The sequence below is a fragment of the Peromyscus eremicus genome, chromosome 6 (assembly GCF_949786415.1).
Source record: "Peromyscus eremicus chromosome 6, PerEre_H2_v1, whole genome shotgun sequence".
Lineage (NCBI taxonomy): Eukaryota > Metazoa > Chordata > Mammalia > Rodentia > Cricetidae > Peromyscus > Peromyscus eremicus.
In genome coordinates, this window is record NC_081421.1 from 30,479,115 (window position 1) to 30,504,132 (window position 25,018).

At 41.1% G+C, this 25,018-nt stretch overlaps 1 protein-coding gene across 4 annotated transcripts in view; it reads left to right on the forward strand.

Annotated features, from left to right (window-relative positions):
* Positions 1–25,018, forward strand: part of Mfn1 (mitofusin 1) — a 47,124-nt gene that overhangs the window by 8,579 nt on the left and 13,527 nt on the right. For all 4 annotated transcript variants that reach the window (XM_059265332.1, XM_059265329.1, XM_059265330.1 and 1 more), the window contains 11 exons: positions 906–1,068; positions 7,884–8,008; positions 9,334–9,442; positions 11,040–11,147; positions 14,183–14,336; positions 15,646–15,713; positions 20,055–20,176; positions 21,788–21,914; positions 22,094–22,198; positions 22,507–22,609; positions 22,795–23,024. In XM_059265332.1, coding sequence (XP_059121315.1) covers positions 906–1,068; positions 7,884–8,008; positions 9,334–9,442; positions 11,040–11,147; positions 14,183–14,336; positions 15,646–15,713; positions 20,055–20,176; positions 21,788–21,914; positions 22,094–22,198; positions 22,507–22,609; positions 22,795–23,024 — 1,414 coding nt within the window. The remainder of the gene's footprint in view (positions 1–905; positions 1,069–7,883; positions 8,009–9,333; positions 9,443–11,039; positions 11,148–14,182; positions 14,337–15,645; positions 15,714–20,054; positions 20,177–21,787; positions 21,915–22,093; positions 22,199–22,506; positions 22,610–22,794; positions 23,025–25,018) is intronic.

The window sequence follows — 25,018 nt, forward strand, 5'->3', positions numbered from 1 at the left end:
GGTAGGGAACCCAAACTAGTTTTGAGAATCACTGCTGGGCAGTGGTGCCACATACCTTTAATCTCAGCACTCTTGAGGCAGAGGCAGGTGAATCTCTTGAGTTTGAGACCAGCTTGGTCTACAGAGTGAGTTCCAGGACAGTCAGGGCTACACAGAGAAACACTGTCTCAACAAACAAACAAACAAGCAAACAAACTTCCATATTTCAGTGTACACATTAATTCTTAGTTCAGACAGGACACAGTGGAGACAGCCTGTCTTTGTTCCTGAAGATTGGGGTTGCTCAGTACTGGAGGGTGAAATGATTGGGTATCTTCACTCTCAGGTCTGGTACTGGGCTGGAATGACTTGGAGATTCAACTGGCACGCCTTGCCAGCCCTCCCATCAGCTTGACTTAACTGTGGCACAGCAATCATTGTAGTTGACCTCTTCATCTGTGGCAAGATTCCCAGTGCATGTGGCCCAGTAAACAGGAAGGAGCTGCATTGCCTTTTATGTTCAGCCTTGGAAGCCACCCAGTGTCACTTGGGAAGCAGTCACAGTCCAGCCTAGATTGAAGATGGGACATTAGACCTCATCTGGGAATAGGAAATGTACCACAGAATTTTGATGTTTGTTTTCAAATTGCCACATTTTTCTAGCACTTTATCTTCTCTAAATGTACACTGCTAATATTTAACAGCACTTGTCTGTCTTCCTTATCTGCCTGTGTTGTCTTTTTTTCTTTACTTTGTCTTGTGCAGCTGAACTGGTACTCCTGTCTCTACCTCCCAAGTTCTAGGTTACAGGTGTGCGTGCTCCATGGTCTCTTTATAAAAGGTGCTGTCTGTGAAGCTGAGCTGTGGAAGTGTTGGTTTGAGCCCAGTGGAGCATGTTTTGACCCCTTGTTTTGCATGTTCCTCAGGACGAGTAGTGGCAAGAGCTCTGTCATCAATGCAATGCTGTGGGATAAAGTTCTCCCTAGCGGGATTGGCCACACAACCAACTGCTTCCTGAGTGTCGAGGGAACCGATGGAGATAAAGCCTACCTTATGACCGAAGGGTCAGATGAAAAGAAAAGTGTGAAGGTATACTACCCAACCCATAATGCACCTGGAAATACCTTGCAGTTGTAAGATTTTGTAGGATGTCCATATGGCTAGGCATGGAAAAACTAGTGATACTCACTTTGACAGCTTGCAAAGCCATTGCTAATATTTTGAGTTCTAAAAGTATTTTCCTGAGAGATAAATTACTGGAAGTATAAAATTGGTAACTTATTTTTCCTGGGGTATGGGGGTGATAGAACCCAGGGCCTCATGCATGTTAGGTAAACTCTGCCACTAGCCCTGCCTGTAACCTTAAATAAAAATAGAATTAGGTCTTTATTTTATTTTTATTTTATGTGTATGAGTGTTTTACCTGCATTTATATCCACCAGGTGCATGAAGTGCGAGCTGGGGACAGAGGAGGGCCCTGCACCCCCAGATCTGGAGTTAGAGACGTTGTGAACTGCTCTGTGGGTGCTGGGACTGAACTTCAGAGCGGTTCTAGAAGAGCAGCCAGTGCTTTGAACCCCCAAGCCAAATTAAGAGTTTTCTTTAAAAGCTGATTCAGTAAGAATAAGTTATTGTTGGAAAATTGCTGTTAAATCCTTTTAATCTTAACTTCTTTTTCTTTTTCTTTCTTTTTTTTAAAATTGAGATAGGTTCTCACTATGTTGATATTTCTGGCTTAAAACTCTCCATATAGATCACATTGGCCTTGAACTCACAGAGATTTGCCTGCCTCTGACTCCTGAGTACCGAGATGTAAAGACATGTACCATCATGTCTGACCTTTGTCATTTTTCAGAACTTGACTTAAATTCTTTTACCTTAGGAAAAAATACTAAGCGTACTCATGAGTAAATGCAGATTTCTGAGACAAGGGCCAGTGGCAATTTTAGGTCCTTGAAGATGGTAGCAAGAGTTTAATACCTGAGCTGTGTCCCTAGGTATTTCATAAATTTCTTTATAAAAATTATGGGGTTTTATTACATTTGTTTTGTGCATGTGTGTGTTTGTGTATTCAAATGTCTTGATGTGTATATGGAAGTTAGAGAACAACTTGTGGGAGTCAGCTTGCTCTTTCCACAGTGTGGTCCCAGCAAATGACTCTTTTTTTTTTTTTAAATTGGCCTTTCAGTTCTTTATTAGACCATCAGGTGTTTTAGACAGACACAGTATCACAGCTTTACAGAATTAAACAAATGCAATATAAACAAAAGTATCACACCTTAAAACAATATTCTACAACAGAGAAAGAACAAAAGAAAAAAAATCCTGCATTGTTACAGGGTTTTACTAATGTTGAATGCTTTCTATATTCTTGGAGGAGGTCTGGCTGGCTGTCGTGGATTCTCCCATGAAGTCTGGTTGCTGCGTTGTAACTTGGGTTTTTTTTTTTTTTTTTTTACGCTGAATGCTGTTTATTGAAGGAGGGAAGAGGTCTTAAATACAGGCTTACAGCACAATGTGAAAACCCCGGAGGGCAGAAGTTCGCTACTGATGTTTTACAATCTTGCATCTAAGCTGTTAATGCCCAATATGCAGGATACACAGACAAGGAACTTCCCTTAAGCATTCAGAAGGGTGGAACCTGGCAGGGAATTAGCATAGGGAGGATATCAAGGTCAAGGTCAGCAAGCAAGGCAACAGTTACCCAAAACGGGGGCCAGGACCTTAGAGGTCCCCCCTTTTACTAAAAAATGAGCTTCTGACTTAGGTTGCGTGGGACGTCAGCAGGTCACTTTACCTGTCATGGAGACACCTGCCCAGGCAACACAGGCGCTCTGTCTTAGGTTGGTGAGCGCCCCCCCCCCAGGTATTACCCATCTCTGAATACTCATTATCATACAGGCTCAATCATGTGTGAGCTGCAGAGTTAACTGCTGCCAAAGATCTCAAAGTGGCACTGGGCTTGCAATCTGTGTGTTCGACACAGAAAAGACCAACAGAGGTCCTATACCACCCATAGCCAGTAGGCTTAAGGTAACTGAGCCATTCCCTTCCTTAACGAGCCTTACTGCAAATTGGAGTCCTTCTAAGATGGTATCCCAAATGACTCTTACCCACTGAGCCAAGTCACCGGCCTTGTTTTATAAACTTAATTCAGTGTTGCTGTACTGCTTCAGCCAACAAAAGAATAAAATGCCAAGAAACTAAAACGTTTGTTGTTAACTTTGGCATGATAGGATTTAGAAAGACATTGTTTGTTTGTCTTTAGTACCTTTTGGACCCAGGATAAGGAGGAGCTTTACTGCTGAGCCTTATCTTACCCAAGTATTTATGTGTGTGTCCCTGTGTGCATGCATGTGTGAATGCATGTGTGTGCATGCAACTATGCACATGCCTGCGGACATGTTGTATGCACTCACATGCATTCACCTATGCACATGCATGCGGACCTCCGGAGTTGATGTCAGATGTCTTCCTCAGCTACTCTCCACTTTCTTTTCTGTGATATAGTCTCTCGTTGAATGGGAATCACTGATTCATCACACTGATGGAAGTGTGCCAGCAAATGCCTGCCTCCATATCCCTCTCAGTGGAATTACCACCATGCAGTGGTATGCCCATCTCTAAGTTGGGTATTGGGGATCAGAACTCAGATCTTCATGCTTGTATAGGAAGCATTTTACAGAGCCTGTCTTCCAACCTCTTTTTACAGGAGGGCTTTATTTTGTAGTCTGTACTAGCCTTAAATTTTAGAACCTCCTGGATAGTCTCCTTAGTGCTAGGATTTTCAAGTGTGCCACCACACCTAGTCATAGCCACCTTAAATAGAAAGATCACAAACACAAAAGTTTTGAAGACCCATACCTTTGTGTGAATGTGTACATGTATGCTGGGAATTGAATATAAGACTCTGTACATTCTAGTCAGATGCTGTGCCATGGAACTGCATTCCCATCTCCGTGCTATTTCTGGTTTTGGTAAACTGTAGGTGAGGTCATTAGTTTAGTTTTGTGAGCTTGCGATATGACCTGGATTAAGTTGTCAGTCTGTTATTCACCTTTGTGGAGGGTGCACACCCTTCAAATTAGTTATGAGAGAAGAAAATGAGATATTATGAAAATATTCCTCAATCTTAAAATTTATTATTTTTTTGAGACAGGGTCTTCCTCAATCTGAAAATTTATTATTATTTTAAGACAGGGCCTTGACTGACCTGAAATTTTCTGTGTAGACCAGGCTGGCCTCTAACTTAGAGAGATGCCCTGCCTCTGCCTCTCGAATGCTGGGGTTAGGTAATATCCATCAAACTTCTGACACACAGTTAAAGGTATTTCTTAGTTACTTTTCTATTACCATGTAAAACACAATTTATAGAAGAAAGAGTTTATTGTTTATTGTTTCAGAGTGAGTCCATGACCATCATGGCAGGAAACATGGCAGTGGGCAGGCAGGTATAATGCTAAGAGAGTAGCTGAGAACTCACATCTTATCTGCAAGCATGAGGCAGAGAGAGCTAACTGGGAATGGTGAGGGTTTTTGAAACCTCAAGCCCACCCCTAGTGACATACCTCCAACAAGTCCACACCTTCTAATCTTTCCCAAACATTTCCACCAACTTCAGAACAGGCATTCAAATATATGAGCCTCTGGGGGCTGTTCTCAGTCAAACTACCCCAGGCACTACTGTTACTTTGTAGTTAAGACTTTTTGCCAAATTGGAGTTTGAATTATATGTGTTGAATCATTTGAGTCTTGGGAAACTTTACTGTGTGATATTTATGGACATGATAATGTTTTTCCTCTCTGTGCTCTCTGCTTTAGGTTTTCTTTCTTCAGTGTTCTTTGTTTTTCTCCCCTGCTCCCAAACGGAAATGACCCCAAAGGGTGGCCCCCTTTAAGATAATAAACCTTTAGTCCTGTACATGATATTTGACTTAGAAAAGAACACAGCCATAATAGCTCATACCTCATTGAGTACTTGCCTTCTTACAAATACTGTTCTGTTCTGTATTTTCAACACTAAAAATAACTCACACCTTAAAAGGAAAAAAAAGGATGGACATAGTGATGGGCTAATGCAGAGGCAGGCAGATCTCTGAGTTCCAGGCCAGCATAGTGAGACCCTGTCATAAAATAAAACCCTCAAACCTCATCACAATTCTGTTGGATATTTTATTTTCTATAGTTTTCTTTTAAAAAATTTTTTAGAAAGTTTTGTTTTATATGTATGAGTATTTTGCCTGCATGCATGTCTGTATACCATGTGTGTGCCTGGTGCCTGTGGAGGTCAGAAGAGGGTATAGATCCCCTGGAACTGGAGTTACAGGTGGTTGTGAGCCACCATGTGGATGCTGGGAACCGAACCCAGAAACAAGTGCTCAAACTGCTGTGCCAACCATTTTGTGTTATTTTTAAATGTGTGTATGTGTGTGCCTGCCCACATGTCTGCTTGTACACTCACTCAGAACTGTCAGTGATGGTGAGAATAGGGGGTTGTGTGCACATGAGTCAGCGATGGAGGAGGCCCCAAGAGAGCTGGAGTTAAAAGCAGTTGTGAGACACACCAGTGTGGGTGCTGGGAACCAAACTCAGGTCTTCTGCCAGAGCAGTGCCCACTCTTAACTGCAGAACCATCTTTCCAGCCCTGTCTTTTTTTCCCTAATCTTGTCTGTTTGTGGTGGTAGGGAGCTAACTCGGGGTCTTGTGTTAGGAAGTGATCACTGAGCCACTGCCCAGCCTTTAGGATCTTAATTTTATAAATCCTGTATATATATATATATATATATATATATATATATATATATATATATATGTATGTATGTATGTATGTATGTATGTATGTATGTATATGTATATGTATATGTATATATATGATTGCCGTATAGACTTATACATCTGTCAAAGCATTTATTAAAGCAAGCCATATTAAAAACAAATAAATGGGAACTTGGAGAGATGGCTTTGTGGTTAAGATCACTGGCTGTCCTTCCAAGGGACCCAGGTGGCATTCCTAGAACATACATGGTGGATCATGACATCTGTAACTCCATTTTCAGGTGACCTGGCACCCTGAGCACTAAGCTTGCAGGTGGTGCACAGACAGACATGCTGACTAAACAGCCATGCCTTAAATAAACTAAAAAACCAGTTAACGAAAGTGTCTAACACCGTCACTTTTCATTTCAGCCTCACTCAAGACTTAGAGTATAGTGGAAAAATAGATGTTTCCTTATCCCCTTGTTTTTTGTGGGGGTGTATGGGTTTTGTTTCTGTGTATGTCTGGTTACTACATGGATGCTTTGCCTGTTGAAGAGGGCTTCTGATCCCTTGGGATTGCAGTGGGTGGGTGGATGCTAGGAACCAAACCCAAGTCCTCTGGAGGAGCAACTAGTGCTCTTAACCTCTGAGCCATCTCTGCAGCCTCTGCCACTTTATTTTATTAAAGAATATATATAGTTAGTTATATATAGTCCAAGCTGGCCTTGGACTGGCTATGTAGCCAAGTATGACCTTTCTACCTCCCCAATGCCACAATTAGAGCAGAGGCATGTGCCACCACATTCTGTTTATGCAGTGCTGATAGAGCATGGGAATAGACAAGCACTGTGCCAATCGATCCCCATTCCCTTAAATAGTTGCTTTTAGTAACAACTATAGTGGTATGTGTGCTATGTCCTTTCCTTAATTTATTTTCTAATTTTGCTTTAAGTCTCTTGTGCTGTTTATCTAACACACATATGAGTTCCGTTAAATAATGTACACTGGTTTCATTTGTTAATATACCTGAGAAGTTATCTTGAGAACTAGAAATGGTTTGGGATTTCAGCGACAAGGGTTTTGTGAATTACTGCCTGATGAGGAAAAAAACAAACTTGAAAGACAGATTTGGCTCTGCCTCACAAATGTGAGTATGGTGCCTCACACCTGTAATCCTAGCACTCATAGCCATGAATTTGGGGCCAATTCTGGCTAGACGCATTTGAGTTGACCTCCCTTACTTCAGTGGGGTGTTTAAATTGATTTTAGTATCACTTCTTCTAAATGATTTTCCCCATTATAGCTAAGCAGTCACCTTTATTTCAGAAGAACTAGAAAATACAAATTTGTAAAAACAGCAGACTCCATAACTCATCCTTTATGATAAACATCATCACTCAGGAATTCCAGTGGGTTCTGTTGCTAGTGTCCCATTTGTTAAGTGTTTATGTTTCCAAACCCTGATTGTTTAGTAGATGGTATGAGTAAACTTTGAAAGGAAAAAAATTATTTATTTCCTATTTGGTTTTAACACAAGTTTCTCGGGGCTGGAGAAACGGATGGCTCAGTGGTTAAGAGTCCAGCCTGCTCCTGCAGAGGACCTGTGTTTCATTCCCAGCACCCATATAACAGTTCACTACTACCTGTAACTCCAGTTCCAGGGGATCTGATGCCCTCTTCTGACCTCTGAGGGCACCAGGCATGCACATGGTGCATAGAAACATATATAAGCAAAATACCCATATACATTTAAATATATATATGTATATTTTTAAAATTTTAAATAAATATATGTGTATAACTGTAATTTTATATATATAAAACTGTAGCCAATCTGGGCTACGGTTAGCACTAGCTTGGGTTAAAATAGATGTGCCAAGCTGGGCGACGGTGGTGCATGCCTTTAATCCCAACACTTGAGAGGCGGATCTCTGTGAGTTTGAGGCCAGCCTGGTGTACAGAGCGAGATCCAGGACAGGCACTAAAACTACACAGAGAAACCCTGTTTTGAAAAAACCAAAAAAGAAAAAAGAAGATAGATAGATAGATAGATAGATAGATAGACAGACAGACAGATAGATATGCCAAACCATAGTATTTTTAGTTTTTATTGAATTGAACCTCTTTTTCTTTCCTTCTCACTTTAGACAGTTAATCAGCTGGCCCATGCTCTCCATATGGACAAAGACTTGAAAGCTGGCTGCCTCGTGCATGTATTTTGGCCCAAAGCAAAATGTGCCCTCTTGAGAGATGACCTGGTTTTAGTAGACAGGTAAATTTACATACAAATTGTGTTTTCTCTAGGCTTACTTGGTAGAATAATGCTGCTTATCACACTCTGGGATCAAATACCTGACAAGAAGCAGTTTGAGGGAGGAAGGCTTATTGGGCTCTCTGTCCGAGGCTATAGTTCATTATGACAGGGAAGGTGTGTGGCAAGAGCAGCAGTTCACAGGAGCATGAAGCTGCTGATCACAATGTATCTGCAGTTAGGAAGTGCAGAGGAGGTGAGTCCTGGTGCTGTGCAGTCAGGCAGCGCAGAGGAGATGAGTCCTGGTGCTGTGCAGTCAGGAAATGCAGAGGAGGTGAGTCCTGGTGCTGTGCATTAGGAAGTGCAGAGGAGGTGAGTCCTGGTGCTGTGCATTAGGAAGTGCTGAGGAGGTGAGTCCTGGTGCTGTGCAGTCAGGAAGTGCAGAGGAGGTGAGTCCTGGTGCTCTGCTCCTGCTTCCCCTTTTTTATTCAGCTGGAAAATCTAGGAGGTTTGCATTCTCTGAAGGTAACAGAATGCTTTTAGAATTTTTCCATTGCTTTTATTGATAGGCATTTTTTATGTGTTTTAAATTTATTTATTTAGTTTGGCATTGGGGTTGAAACAAGGTGTGCTTTGAAGATATCCTGCTCTGAGCTATAGCCACAGGTCCCATCATGTGTTCTAAAATCATCTTACTAGTGCTTGATGAAGTAGTGAGCATCAGTTGAGTGTTTTTCTTACCTATAGTATTCAAAGGATTCAAATATTTTTGGTATGCTTTTTGTTTCTTCAATTAACAATTTGGTGTTCCATGGAAACCATTCAGTTTTGATGACTTTTTCCTCCCTCTTTTGAGACAGTCTATATAGCTCTGGTGGCCTGGAACTCATTTTGTAGACTAGACTGGCCTTGAACTCATAGAGATCTGCCTGCCTTTGCTTTCTGAGTGCTGGAATTAAAGGTGTGTACCACCCTGCCTAGCTCCAGAGGGGCTTTTGTTTTTGTTTTTGCTTTTGTTTTTAGGTGTGCTTCTAAGCATTTTCATCTCTAAGCTGTACTGGATATAGCTGATTGGAACAATTTATTACTATTAGCCTAGTCTATTTTATTGTTGGTGCTTCTTTTCCAGCATAAGAATGTGAAAGATTGAAGTATTGATTATGTTGCTTGTTTTGTCAAAAACATTGGATTAAAATTTTCTAGACATCTGATTGATGGCTGAGAGAATTTCTTTCTTTTGGACCTCAAGTGATAGAAAATTTTCTTGTTTTTGTTTTGTTTTTTAATCTGTAACCCAAATTTTGCTCTTTAACAAACATGATATAGTATTTGCTTCTTCTCATTAGCCCAGGTACAGATGTTACCACAGAGCTGGATATCTGGATTGATAAGTTCTGCCTCGATGCTGATGTCTTTGTTTTGGTTGCAAACTCAGAATCAACACTGATGAACACGGTAGGATTTACTCTTATTGCTGTGCTTGGGTGGTATCCACTTTAGTTCTGTAAAGTGAGGGAAGTTCCAATGACGGGCTAGAAAGTAACTGAGGGCCTTTGTTTTCCTAGGTAGTGTTGCCTGGTTTCAGTAGCAGTCTAGGGCTCAGTGACTTTGGCTTCTTGTAAGTGTTTGTGGGTTTAAGGTGATACAAGTATGAAACTGGCACTCACCCTGTGTGTGTGTGTTAGTCTGGAAGAACATGGGTACCACGGTTGTTGAGATGTTCACTTAGAGTCTTTTATAAAATCCACATCATCCCTCCTCCTGCTTCCCTGACATTTATCAAGCAAAGCTTTTTCTCTTTAGATTCTCATCCTTTCCCAGCTTGATGTAGCTCAAACTTATCTGTGTATACCCTGGGTTGGAAGTTTCTTTATCCTGAATGACCAGATTCAATCCAAACAAACTTTCAGAATTTAGATATCTAGTATGGATTCTATTAAAACAGGTTATTCACCAAGAGTGTGTGAGTGCCTGAGTACTGAGTACCCTACACCATAACCAAGGGATCACCAGTGAGGTCTTACTATTACAAACACCAGGCTTCTGTTGTAATACTGGACGGCTTGTAACCTCGTTCTGTGAGAAACTGCCCAAGTGTTTGAGATGTTGTAGAGGACCTCCATCATTTGGTGATGGCTAAGTGCCACATCCTTGCACAGCATCTGGGGATGAAGCTGACTAGGGGTGACAAAGTCATGAAGAAAGGCACTCAGATGGAAGCACAGAAAGAGTTGGATTGGAGGATGGACTTCTCTGATGGAGAAACCACAGCCCCAGTGTCAGTGTGTTTCTTTATTGTACGTGTGCAGCAGAGGCAGGTTATTGCGTGCAGTTGAACAAGAGGGTGTTTAGTAGGAGCAGTCTTTATCTAGAGGGAGAAAGCCATTGTAGATGACATTTCTACACACACTGTCAGCATCTCCCTGTGTATCACAGAAAGGTTTTGCCATTTTCCTGAGCCTAGCCTGGAGGAGTCTTTTCCATTTTCCTGTGTTTCTGAGGCCCAGGCTTCCTTCACTCCCCACGGGTGAGCAAATTTCTCAGCCTCAGTCTGACTTTGGTGCCTCTGTTTATGCTATTCTCATTTGTTTTTCTCTTCGGTGCTAGCAATCAAACTCAGGGCTGTGCATGTGTTAGGCAAGCACTGTCTGAGCCACACCCTCAGTCCTGTTGATGCTATTCTTTCCTTAGTTTGTCCACTTTTGAACTCTTTCAGAAATACCTGTTAAGCTGGCTGTAATCACATGTCTGTAATCTTGTATATAGAGGCAGGAGAACCATCTTTGATATATAATGAGTTCAGGGCCAGCCTGGACTGTGTGAGACCCTGTTAGCAGTATGTCTAATAGTACCTCTTACTTCCTTTGTGAAGTGTTTCCTATTTTCAACTAGCTATTGGTCTTATGTTTCGATTTCCAAGGGCAAGGTGAGTGCTCACAGGGGTCTTAGTAGATGCTAATTACTGTGCTTTAAATGATTCAGACTTTTAAGTTAAAGGGTTTCAGTTATAAGTGTAAATACTTTTTAAAGTGTTGTTCTTGATGTTTTTCAGGAGAAACATTTTTTCCATAAGGTGAATGAGCGGCTCTCCAAGCCAAACATTTTCATTCTGAATAATCGTTGGGATGCTTCTGCCTCAGAGCCAGAATATATGGAAGATGTAAGTTTTCTCCCCCTTTGTTTTGAACTGTGGTCATGTATATTATTATCTGAGAAAACAATAGACCTCAGAGGACATCATGAGAAGTTATTCTGTGATTGTGAAAATATGAATATAGCTGGGCCTCATGATACACACTTTAATCCCAGACTTGCGAGATAGAGGCAGAAGGGTCAGGAATTCAAAAACAACCTGAGCTGTGCAGTAAGCAGTAAGTTTGAGGCTAGCCTGAGCCCTACTAGACTGTCTGAGAAAATGAAAAGAACAAAAACTAAGAGTATAATTTTAGAGAACCTGTAGGGGTTTGTGATAACTACCTGATATACTAAGCTATGTTTTTTCAGAACTTGAAACTTGGTTTTGTGTTTCATTTGTTTTACATATGGGTGTTTTGCCTGCATGTAGGTTTGTGCTTCACTTCCATGCCTGATGCTAGAGGAACCTAGCATAGGGCATTGGATCTCCTAGAACCGGAGCTACAGACAGTTTGGAGCTGCCGTGTTAGGACCCCAAAGGCATTTTGACCCGTAGTTGAGAAACACTGCTCTAGACAGAGGCAGGTAGATCTCTGAGTTTGAGGCCAGCCTGGTCAAAAGTGAGTTCCAGCCTAGCCAGGGCTATATAGTGTGATTCTGTCTCAGACAACAAAACAAAACACCCAAAGGCCTTTGATCTATGAGTTGGTCATTTTTGTTTGTTTGTTTGTTTTTATGACAACATAGTTGAGACACCAGTTCATGGTAAGTGTGTGAATCGCAGAAAGAGCAGCTTACTACGAGGTGGCCCAGAACAGAGTGGATGGGAAAATGTATAGGCCTGTTCTTGCTGCCTTCCCACTTTCCTTAGAATCGTCCTCACAGACACCAAGAGATGTGGGCCATAAATCTCCTAGGTTCTTCTCTGTCCAACCAGTATTAACCATCACAGTGTATAAATAGTATTTGTTTAATTTTCTTTGATATGTTTCTGATTTTAGTTGTGTGGTTTATAAAGATGAAACAGTTTGCATTACTCTTTAGGAATTGCAGAATTAGGACATCTTCACAGAATAGTTCACTAGTTCAGCATTTCTCTTTAGCCTAAGTTTCTTTTTATTTATTTGTTTCGTTTTTGTTGTGAGACAGTATAACCCTGTAGTTCATGCTGGCCTTGAACTCCCAGCTGTCTTTTCCACACCCTCCTGAGGGCTGTGATTATTTGCATGTACCACCATACCCACTTTATTAATGGTGCTGGGAATTGAACTTAGGGTTTCATGTATGCTGGGCAAACATGCTAGTAACTGAACTACATCCCAGCTCTAGTTTCCATGTTATTTTTGAAATTTTTGTTTGTTTGTTTTGTCTTTGTTTTATTTTCCCCGAGACAGGGTTTCTCTGTGTAATCCTGGTTGTCCTGGAACTCACTCTATTGACCAGGCTGGCCTCAAACTCAGAGATCTGCCTGCCTCTCTCTGCACCACCACCACCCAGCTTTGAAATTCTTTTTTTTTTTTTTTTAAGATGTATTATTTTTTGTAATTTTTTTTTTTTTTTTTTTGGTTTATGCTTTTTCTGGTATGGGGACTGAACTCTGGGCTTCATGCATACAAAGTAAGTACTCTGTAGTTGGACTTTTCCTTTGGGCTGCCAGCTCACAAATAATGACAGGGGGACTTATTATTAATTATGAAAGCTTGTCTTTAGCTTAGGTTTTTCTCCAACTAGCTTTTATAATTTAAATTAACCTATTTTTATTAATCTACATTCCATCACGTGGCTCAGTTACCTCTCCTCTGTGTCATATGTCCAATTTCAGTGTCTGACTGGTATCTCTCCGCCTTTCTTCTTCCCAGAGTTCTATTGTCAGCCCCATCTCTTCCCCTCTATCATGAGTTTTTATATCTCAGGCTGGCCTTGAGCTCACTATATAGTCTAAGACAGACCTTGAACTCTTCCTACATCTACCTCCCAAGTGCTGGGATTACATGTTTTTGACACTATACCTGACTCTTTCTCTATATATTTATGTACATATGTTTGTGTGGGGTATGTATACATGGACATGGTTGCCCACAGAGGCCAGAAGAGAATATTGGATCCCCTGGAGCTAGAGTTACTAGTGGTTGTGAGCTACTTGATTGATATGGTTGTTGGGATTGGAAAGGGCAACAGGGGTTCTTAAATGTTGAGCTATTTCTTTAGTTCAGCTTCCATGTTCTTAAGAAGAAAACTAGACTATGTTTTTATTTAAAATGAATGCAGTAGCTTTATTTTAGATTCCTATTGTAGTGCTTATTTTCTGATTTCAAAGATATTAACAGCCCCACTGAAGACAATTTGGAAAATAAGCTTAAGTAAAAAAACGAAAAATGTTACCCATTTTCTTGGGTGTTGCATGCCTACCACTACTATTAATATACATATTAATTTTTATTATACCCTTAATATAAAATTGATTACATTTTTCCATGTAATTAGGTAGGCATTAATACTTGTTTGTGATGTTTTGTAATGTTTGGGTAGTATTTGAAGTTCAAAAGGAAGATTATTAAATAGAGAGTTCCTGCCATCAAGGATCAGACTTCATTTACTGACATTTCCTGCATTTATTAAGTACAGAGGAACAATTAATATGTGTCACTGTAAGAGTGTGACCATGACAACTTATAGAAGAAAGTTTCTTCGGGCTTCTGGCTTCAGAGGGATAAAAGTCTGTCGTGGGAGCAAGCTGCAGTCATGGTGGCTGGGGCAGAAAGCTGAGGGTCAGGTCTTGAACTGCAGGCAGGACGCAGAGAACAAACAGAGTGGGGAGGGGCCTTAAGTTCTCAAAGCCCACCCCCCTATGACACCTCATCTGGCAAGGCCAAACCTCCTAGGCTTCCTCAAACAGTGCCACCAACTGAGTACCAAGTATTTAAATTCCCAAGCCTGTGTTGGATGTTTCTCATTCAAAGCACCACAGTTACTGTACCTGAAGTTTATATGGGCCTGCGGTTGAAGGCTATTATTATTTCTGTTTTGTTTAAATTGTTAAAATTCTTGTGCTATTTGCAGGTGCGAAGACAGCACATGGAAAGATGCCTTCACTTCTTGGTAGAAGAGCTCAAAGTTGTAAGTCCTTTGGAAGCTCGGAATCGGATCTTTTTTGTTTCAGCCAAGGAAGTTCTCAACTCCCGAAAGCATAAAGCCCAGGGGATGCCAGAAGGTGGTATGTAATAATTACGATTTCCTTCTTAAATGTAAATGTAGATTATAATTAAACAGCATGTTGGAAATCATACCTTGTTCTCTGCTACCTGTGGCTTCAGTAACCTGTGCTTAACAGTGGTGCAGTAATATTATACGGCAAATGTTAAATCACACTGTCAAGAGTAGTATGGTGAGCTCTCTCATCATCCCAGGCAACAGGAGGCTTCCTTTTGTGTAGTGTATTCAAAACAGTACCCAGCTGGAGACCTTTAGTACGCCTGTGCTGGAGACCTTTAGTGTATGAAGAATAACCAAGTGGAGCATGCGTACTGGTGCAGGCAGTATGGTCATACCCACTGGGGATCATAAAGTGATTCCTTTAGGTGAAAAGGTGAAATGTTTGACTTCATATTTGTTACAATTCTACAGTAAGAACAAATCTGTGAAATTATGAAGATGCAAAAAGAAATTTGTGCTAATAGGCCATCATACCTCTAACCTCAAAATATGTGTCCTCTTTGCATACTAAAGGCTTACTTAAGATGAACAGGGCATAAACTTTGTGTATGTATGTAGACAGTACAACGTAGTGTCCTCGTTAGATTTCTGTCAATTTGACACATGCTAGGAACATTTTGGAAGAGGAAACTTAACTGTCAGACTGGCCTGTGGGCATCTCAGTGCTGCATTTTCTTGATTGGTGACTGTGAGAGGGCCAGCCTACTGTGGGCAGGTGGTCCTGGGTGGTATGAGTAAGCCATAGAGAGCAAGACAGTCAGCAGCACTCTTCTTTGGCATCTGCCTTGGTTCCTGCCTAGAGTTCCTGCCCTGACTTAACTTCACGATGAACTGTGATGGGAACAAGCAAGCTGAGTGTACTCCCCAGGTTGACTCTGCTAAGGAAATGTAAAAAATAATAATTAAAAATGAATTTAGGCTGGGCGGTGGTTACGCACACCTTTAATCCCAGCACTTGGGAGACAGAGGCAGGTAGATCTCTTGAGTAAAATGCCAGCCTATTTGCCGTGTTTTAGTGCGGCAATAGGAGAAAGCAAACTAACACACATAGTGTAATAGAGGGTTTCACAGTCTGTAGTTTCCAGCAGCCATGAGCAGTCTAGGAGCATCTGTGTGAAGAGAGATTATTATAGTAGACTTAAAAATCTTTGTCTCAGTCAGGCATGATGGCTCACACCTGTAGCCTAAGGTCTTTGGAAGCTGAAAAAGGAGGATTCCCACAAGTTCTGGGTAGCATGGGCTGCATACTGAGACCTTGTCTCACAGAAGCAAAACAAAGAATAAAATCAGACTTTTTGCCTGTGTTACAGGTGGGGCACTTGCAGAAGGATTTCAGGCAAGATTACAAGAGTTTCAGAATTTTGAACAAACTTTTGAGGTAGGGATTTAATTACTACTGGCTTATACATGGCACTGGTCGGAGAGTGACTATAATCTTTGTTGTCTGCCTTTGTCAATAACCTCTGCTCTTATTAAGTGTAGTCCTGACAACAGAAGTGAAACAAGAAAGGTTTGAAGAAATGAAGGCCCTGCAGAAAGGATGACCTGTAAGAATTGAGAAAGATGTATTTGTTTATATGTTTATAAATGAAAAAAATGGTTTACTATTTCTTATGTTGTGCAGTGAATGGTTATTTCTTGTGTTCATACCTATGGAGCAAAACAGTAACTGCTGTTGGGACAGATGATGTTTCCCAGGTAGTGGTGGCACACGCCTTTAGTCCCAGCACTCAGGAGGCAGAAGCAGGCAGATCTCTAAGCTCCAGGACAGCCAGAGCTACACAGAGAAACCCTGTCTTGAGTTACAAAAAAAGCAAAATGAGGCCTGTTCGTTATCTTTCTGAAGAGTGTTGTGCCAAATAAGAAAAAAAAAACATTGAGATGCTACTTGACAAAATTGTCTTACATTTCTAAATTTTATTGCCACTTGTTAATTTTGCCACTTCTCATTTTGTGCCAGATGTTTTGAACAATTGAATAAATATAAAAATAGTTATGATACAGCTCTGGTATTTAGGAATCTGGGTAGGAAACCCCTACAGTGTGTAAGGGGCTGATGTATGTGCAGCACTGAGAAGAGAGGGATGAAGAGGCTTTCTATTGCTGTGATAAAAATATCATGTTCAAAAGCAAATTAGGGCTTAAGTTTCATTTTATAACTCTCAGGTCAAACTGTCACTGTGGGAAGTCAGGGCAGGAACCTGGAGGCAGGAACTGAAGCAGAGACCGTGGAGGAACACTGTTTACTGATTTGCTCCCCATAGCTTGCTCCGTTTGCTTTTTGATTGTTTGGTTTTTTTTTGAGACGGGGTTTCTCCTTGTAGCCCTGGCTGTCCTGGAACTCACTGTGTAGACCAGGCTGGCATTTTACTCAAGAGATCTACCTGCCTCTGTCTCCCAAGTGCTGGGATTAAAGGTGTGCGTAACCACCGCCCAGCCTAAATTCGTTTTTAATTATTATTTTTTACATTTTCTTATTGATAAAGGAATCATTAAAACTCTGATGTTTAGATTTTTTTCGTAACTTTTGGATTATTTCTTGGTGTGTGTGTGTGTGTGTATGTGTATGTGTATGTGTATTATGATCACTCAGTATGGCTTTTATTTTTTATTTTATTTATTTATTTTTTTTCGAGACAGGTTTTCTCTGTGCTTTTTGGAGCCTGTCCTGGCTCTCACGCTGTAGACCAGGCTGGCCTCGAACTCACAGGGATCCGCCTGGCTCTGCCTCCTGGGTGCTGGGGTTAAAGGCCTGCGCCACTACTGCCCAGCCTGTATGGCTTTTATATGCATTTTCTCTTTCGATTTGAAATTTATTTTTCTTTGTGGGCTTTTGATTGTTGTAGATAAAGCCTCTTTTCATCATCATCTTTTAATGTTTTTCTAAAGATTTATTTCTAATTGGCAGTGAGTGGATATGTTAGTACAGTGCCCAAAGAGGACAGAGGTGTGGGGTCTCCCGAAGCTGGAGGGTGGTGTGAGCCATCTGCCATGGGTACCTGGAATCAGATCGCTCTTAACTGCTGAGCTATCTTTCCATTCCCAAATCATCATCATAATCAGTTTGCTCTTTGCCATGGGATTCATTTTACTCAGGAGCTAAGTATCTTTAGCATACAGATACTGAGTTAAACAAGCCTTGAATGCCAACTGGAGTGAAAGTTTTACTTTTTAAACTGCATTTGATGGTCTTACTACAAGGACTTCTTTGCACGGGTATTTCACCATTACCTATTCTTTATAGGTTTGGTGTATGAGGGAAGGAAGTGTCTGTGAATGGTTTAAAAGGCATTTCTGTGATGCTGCCTAATTTGGATTGGCACTGTGTTCAGCAATAGTGCTGTCCCAGTGGTAAATATTGTAAATAAAATTGATTTGTGATTGTTTAGGAAAATGCCACACCCCCACCCCCTTTTCTTTTGAGTCAGAGTTTCCCGTGTAGCCTTGGTTGGCCTGAAACTTCTTATGTAGATCATGCTGGCCTTGAATGTCTCTTTCTTAAAGACAAATATTGATGTGTTTTGTTTTTTATTTTGAGTCTCTATGTTAAGCTGGCCTTGAATGCTTGGGTCTCAGTGGTCCTCCCACCATTGCTTTCCAAGTCCTGGAGACCACAGGTGTGACTACAAGCCTGGTGTTTGGTAGTGACATCATGGAAGTTTGACCTTTAAGGTACAAGAAGAAAGCTGGGTACATGGCTGTACTCTGAGCTACTTGGGAGGCTGAGTTAGGAGGATTTCAGAGCTATCCTGGACAGTTTAGTGAGATTGTTTCTTTAAACAATGAGTGTATGTGTGTGCATGAATGTATAAAAATATGTGCATATCTCCATGAGTGGTACATCTAGGTAAGAGGTAAGTTCATCGTGTCTTTCACTTTCAGTTTAAAACATGCTGAAATAGCATTCTCGGGTGTTTGTAATTGTACATTATTAATAAACTGACTTCTTTACATGTTAATAAGAAATCAGAAAACTAATTGATCTGTGCTCTGAGATTTTGGTTCTCAGTTTTTAAATTTGAAAGTCTATAGGATGTTCTGACAAGGTAGAATTGAGAGCAGTCAGTATTTTTTAACCTCTTACAGAGTTATAGAATTACTGATAACATAACTGCAAAGTGTGCACTTATGTGCTCCCAGCAAAAATTGGTTAGTTCAGGAGTGTGTAAGGACTTTCTCGGGGTGCTCCTTCAGACCCTGCAGATGAAGAGAACCCCAGTGTAGATACCCTCAGTGGAAAGGCTTCTTTTCTTCTTTGTACTTGCTCACTGTCACATGACTGAGTCAGTACCTCCCGTGCCTGGCAGCTTGGAGTCCTCTTCACTCTGTCTAGTCCAGCTCTAACACTGTGCTGTCTTCTGTGCGCTGGGTCTTCATTACTGACATCTAGATCGACTTCATCGAGGACCATTTCTTTTACCTTTTTTCCTCTTAAAATTATTTTTATGATTTTGTTTTAATTTTGTGGAGATTGATTTGGCACATTTACAAGGCAGTTGTTTAAAATAAAATCAAAGCTGAGTTGGATCATTTAAAAATCAGTAGCTTATAAACCAGCTGCTCAGAGCTGGGTAATGATTATAGGTTCTAGTGCAGGATGTATCTTAGAGAGTCTTTGCTTCAGACTCATAGAACTGTAGTAGGCAACTTGCTGTCAGTAGAAGCTTAGTAAGGATGAGTGGTGCTTAAGTGAGCTTCCTGAGAAAAGGTACGGCTAGCTGATATGGTAGTTAATTTTAAGGCCAGCCTGAGTTATATAGAGTTCCAAGAGCCTGGGTTATGTTAAAAAAAAAAACCCAACAAACAAACAAAAAACAAAACAAAAAACATCAACAACAAAAAAAACCTCTGTATCTAAAAACAAACACAAAGAACCAGAAGTAGCGATTCATGGGAAGCTGAGGCTTGGAGGATTGTTGTGAGTTGGAGGCTAGCATGAGCTAGAAAGTGAAACCTACTTTACGCACATATGCACATGCGCACGTGCTCCCTTCCTCCCTCCCTCCCTCTTTCCCTCTCCCCCCCCCCCATGAAAACAAAACAAAAGGAGGAGAAAGGTAGGGCAGGGTCCACTTGTTAGGGACACTGCCTGATTTAAGCTACAGCTGCCTTGAAGGGGAGACTGTCAAGCTAAGTGTCCTTCAGGTCTGGCACTGTGCTGCGCACTCTTGGTCTTCTATTTTAAAATATTTAAGTGGTTAATGATAGTTTTAACCGCTCATATATTAATCGTTAGATACTGGTTTCAGTAACCTTAGGTATATCATCATGTTATATCAATCATTTTAAAATAAGAATTCTAAAACAACACTACAAAGAATTCTTACCAACTCAGACCTTATTGGTTATATAATACAGACATGGTTAAAACGGTAAACGACTAGAAGCCAGATAGGTAATTCTCATGGGACCCCTGTGACCCTGAGAACAGTGCCATCTGTTAGTTTCTTTTTTGTTGTTATTGTTTGGTCGTTAGCCCACTGCACATTACTGTGTGAGGATGCACAAAAATATAAACTTGCTGTTACAGCTCTTCTTACTTTTGAGTCCTTCAGTTTGCTGAATCTTTGTCATTTTCAGTTGTGTTTCATCATGCAATTTTTTTTCCATCTTTCCTTTTTGTTTTGGTTTAAGTTACAATCAGCAAGTTTTTGTGTTTGAATTCCTGAAAGTGTTTGGACGGAATTGCAGTAATGTGTTATGACTTGGGCCCTCGCAGGAGTGTATCTCGCAGTCAGCAGTGAAAACAAAGTTTGAACAGCACACTATCAGAGCTAAACAGATACTAGACACTGTGAAAAACATACTGGACTCAGTAAACGTGGCAGCAGCAGAGAAGAGGTAGGCACCCCTTTATTATGGCCCAAATGTTACTTTCATTGTGTCAGACCTTTAGGGCTTGAAATGGTATGAGAAATACTTTGGCACTAAGACCAGTTTTGTGATTTTACTAGTGCCTGCTCGTGTATTTTTAAATGAATACTTAAAGATGATTGCTTACTAATTTTGTGGCCTTCCTTGGGTGGCTGTGTATGAATTGTGACTTTAAAATGTTGAGTAACTTCATGGGAGAGGAAGACCGGTCTTCAAGCAGAGTCATATGAAGAATTCCAAACCAGGTGATGCTGTTGACGATCAATTCACAGTCCTCCTTCTGTAAACTTATAATAGTATGTGAAAGTACTGAAGCAGTGCAGCTTCCCCAGATGTGGCATACACCTGGAATCCCAGCCCTGGTGAGGCTAAGGTGGGAAGAGCTTGGGTTGAGGCCATCTTAGGGTACATGTCTTTAAAAAAAAAAAAGTATAAAATTTGACACACTTGGGAACAAAGAGCAAAATGTTGTTAGGTGTGACAAATAAGATATTATCAGGCCTCGTGGAACCTTAGCAAACTTAATTCAGTTGAAGGAAGTATAGAAAGCATCAAAGATCAAGTCAAGATGGGATCAGATTGAAGAATGCTTTTGAGATAGTCTGGTCTAAAACCCCTGGCACTCCTCATGCCTCAGCCTCCCAAACATGGGGATTACAAGCTTTACCCTTTAAGCCTGGCTAAAACTGAAGGTTGGTTGGTTGGTTTGCAAGCCTTCTGGCTACTGCCCCAGCCCTTAAAATTGAAGTTTTGAAATTATGTATTTTCACTAAGAAGACCCCCCACACACACACCAGCCTGTAACACATCTCTGCCTGTTCTTGACTTTGCTACGTATTCAGCATCATATGTAAATGGTGGCAGCAGAGGCTGTGCACCTGAGTCTATCTCAGCCCTGCAGCGTCTCTGCACAGCCTGTGTGTTGTGTTCCTGCTGAAGCCCATTCCAGCTTGACTGCTCCTTGATGCAAACCAAGTAATAAATACAGTCTAATCGACTGACCTCCATCTTTTAAAACACAGGACATTGAACCAGACATGGCACTAAAATGGGACTTGAGGACAGTGTCCTGAAAAGTAAAATGTGACTTGAGGACAGTGTCCTGAAAAGTAATGCTGGTTTTCCTGTCCTTCAGGGGTCCACAGACCTTCCCTGATGCAGGGAGTTTGACAGTGGATAGTCTGGGCTTTGGGGCCACACCACCTCGTTTATAGAGTGCACAGCTAACAGAAGGAGCTTTTGGCTTCCCACTGGACTGTTTGCTGCTGCACTTGTTGTTTATTAACTGAATCGCATTGAGTTCCTGTTTAATTCTCATGTGGAGACTTAGAATCCTTATGCTTTTGTTAGGATGCAGGTAATTCAGGAGAGTCAAGGTCATTTATATTAAGCCATCTACAATGAAGGACTTGCCAAGTGAAATGCAATTGTAGTCCTTTCAGACTTTGAATACAAGATTTCTTTTTTCTTGTGTCATGTTAATTAATGGTTCCAGATATAAATGAATAACCTTGCTTAATTAGTTGCTTTAGGACTTTAACATGCTCCAAATATTGATTGCTCTTCATAATAAAATAGGGTTTATTCAATGGAAGAGAGGGAAGACCAAATTGATAGACTGGACTTTATCCGAAACCAGATGAACCTCTTAACACTGGATGTTAAGAAGAAAATCAAGGAAGTCACGGAGGAGGTGGCAAACAAGGTAACAGGAGCTCTGGTCACAGTGTCTGGAAGCAGCAGTGTGTGTTAGTACTAAATGCTGGCTGTCTCTCACCTCGAATGAGTATATGTCCCTCAATTGGATATTCTGAGCAGCTGGTACTCTTTTTTATTTTTATGAATTACTTTAATTTTTAACTCGGAGTATTTTAATGTTTTCAGGTTTCTTGTGCAATGACAGATGAAATTTGTCGACTGTCTGTTTTGGTTGATGAGTTTTGTTCTGAGTTTCATCCTACCCCCAGTGTGCTGAAAGTATATAAGAGTGTAAGTTCAAGTTGTTGAACCATTTGTTCTGGGGCTGCTTTCCTGCTCTCTGCTATAGTTGTCTGCTTAGTGGCTCGGCCATTCCACTGCGTGCTTGGCAGTCACTACACAGATGTTCTGGTAATAAGTGCAAACTGTGGCATGTCAAATTGCAGAGGGGCTGGGGACAGAGCTCAGTGTGCTTAGCAACTGTGAAGCTCTAGGTTCAATTGCCAGCACCCACCCAAAAGTTATTTCATCAGTCTTCATAAAGTCTACCTACTTCCTATGGAAGAAACAACAAGGACATTTGCAATCATTATTGACAGGAATTAAATAAGCACATAGAAGATGGTATGGGAAGAAATTTGGCTGATCGGTGCACCAATGAAGTCAATGCTTCCATGCTTCAATCTCAACAAGAAATTATCGGTAATGTTCAATCTACAGGGTCATGTGTAGCCTGTTTCCCTCCTTCCCTCCCTCCATCCTTCCCTTCTTCCCCCTCTTCCTCTCTCCCCACTTCTTTGATAAAGGGCTGTTCTCATTTGGGTCCATCGCCTGCAAAGTAAAGCATGTACTACTATGTGTTAAAATAAATGTCATCCTTTTTCCAGAAAACTTGAAACCATTGCTTCCAGCCGGTATACAGAATAAACTTCATACACTGATTCCTTGCAAAAAGTTTGATCTCAGCTATGATCTCAATTGCCACAAGTTGTGTTCCGATTTTCAAGAGGACATTGTGTTTCGATTTTCCCTGGGCTGGTCCTCCCTTGTGCATCGATTCCTGGGCTCCACAAATGCACAGAGGGTGCTGCTTGGGCTCTCAGAGCCCATCTTTCAGGTGGGCATCTTGATTCTACCAGCTGGTGCTCTTATGTAGCTCATGCAGATTTCTCTAATAAGCTGCCTTACTCGAACTTACCTATTTATGAGCTCATGTCTATCTCAGCAAGCATCTTCTGAGTTGGTTTTTGTTTGCCTATTAATACTATGAATGATGTAAATGGTTCTACGTTCAATTTTGAGTCTTTTCTGTTTACTTACTTGTGTATGTGTGCATGCTTGTTTGTATGTATGTGCATGTTTGTGGGCATGTATGTGTCACAGCTGAAGGTCAGAGGACAACATGTAGGAGTCAGTTTTCTGCTTCTACCATGTGGCTTCTGGGATTGAACTCAGATCCTAGGGCTTTTCAGGAAGTGCCTTTACCCCCAGTGCCATCTTTATGGACCAAGAAACTTGTATATTCTTAAATTTGGTTCTAGGCTTCAATAAATTAGAATAAGCTTTAAATTTTGTTAATACTATAATTTTGAGGAAATTTATGGAGTAAAAACCATCCCAGAGGCTAGAAAGATGGCCCAGCAGTTAAAAGCACTTGCTCTGGCAGAGGACCTGAGTATCTTCTCAGCTCCCACCTTGGGTGTTTTATAACCTGTAACTCCAGCTCCAGGGATCTGATGACCTCTTCTGGTCTCTAAAGACACCTGCACACCTGCCGTGCATTCACACAGACACACATGTGCATATAAATAGTAAACATAAAAATAAATAAAAACATCACCATAATCTAGTCTTAAAGTATTTCTGTTGGGGCTGTTAGGTTTCCAGCACCCACAATGGATAGTTCACAACTATCTGTAACTCCAGCCCCAGGAGATCTGATACCATCTTCTGGCCTTTGTAGATACCTGTACATACCCTCCCCATATACACATAGTTAAAAATAAAGTTGTTTAAAAAAAAAGAACATTTTTGTTCTCCAAAGATTCCTCCTGCCCATTTATAGCAGCAGGTCATCATTCACATCTGTGGGTTCACCACAAGTCAATTTTGTCAATTTGGATTTGCCTTCTGGAAAGTTCCATAACGTCTCAGGTGCCTGGGCATAGCTCATGTAGGATGTTTTCAAGGGTTAGCTTCCAAGTGTCAGTATTGTAGCACTTCACTCCAGGTGGCAGAGTACTTCTAGAACAAGTAGAACTCATTTTATTTCTCCATCACCCATTGGCCCATAGTGTGGTAGCTGGCTTAGCAAGAAAGTCATTGCCCAAGAAACCTGCAGAGGTGATGAAGTCGCACATCAGTGGGGGACAGTGAGAGTGAGACTGCTATTTTAGACTTAAGTGGGCTCCACTGAGCAATTTTAAGATAGTTTTCTATATGCACATCCCCGTGAATTTATATCCATTTAAAGGTTCTTGGGCCTCTTACTTACCTCCTTCAGTACTCCACTGCCCACTGTGTTCTTACATTCTGCCCCTCCCATTGGCCCCCTTTGTTCCTAAACAAGTGTGCTTCTCCTTGTATATCCCCAGTGTATACATGATGTGTGTACCTGTCCTGTCCAGGACCCACAAATGAGACAAGACATCCAGTACTTGTCTTTCTCATACCATTTATTCATGTAATATGGTTCTCTCCAGTTATATCATTTTCCTGCAATGATGAAAGAATTTCATCATTTTTTGTGCTGAAAGAATTCCATTGCAAGCCCAGTGTTGGTGGTGCACGCCTGTAATCCCAGCACTTGGGAGGCAGAGACAAGCGGATCTCTGTGAGTTTGAGGCCAGCCTGGTCTACAGAGTGAGTTCCAGGACAGCCGGGGCTACAAGGAGAAACTTTGTCTCAACCCTCCCCCCACAAAAGAAGAACAAAAAGGGTTTATTTAATAAGCATATGAAAAAGCGTTCAGTCAGTCATTAGAGAAGTGTAAATCAAACACACCATGAGATATCAGTTCACACTCACCAGGATAAGATGGACAGTAACAAGTGTGCAAACCACACCTAAAAAACTAGAGCCTTCACAGTGCTGGCTGGCAGAATGAAAGTG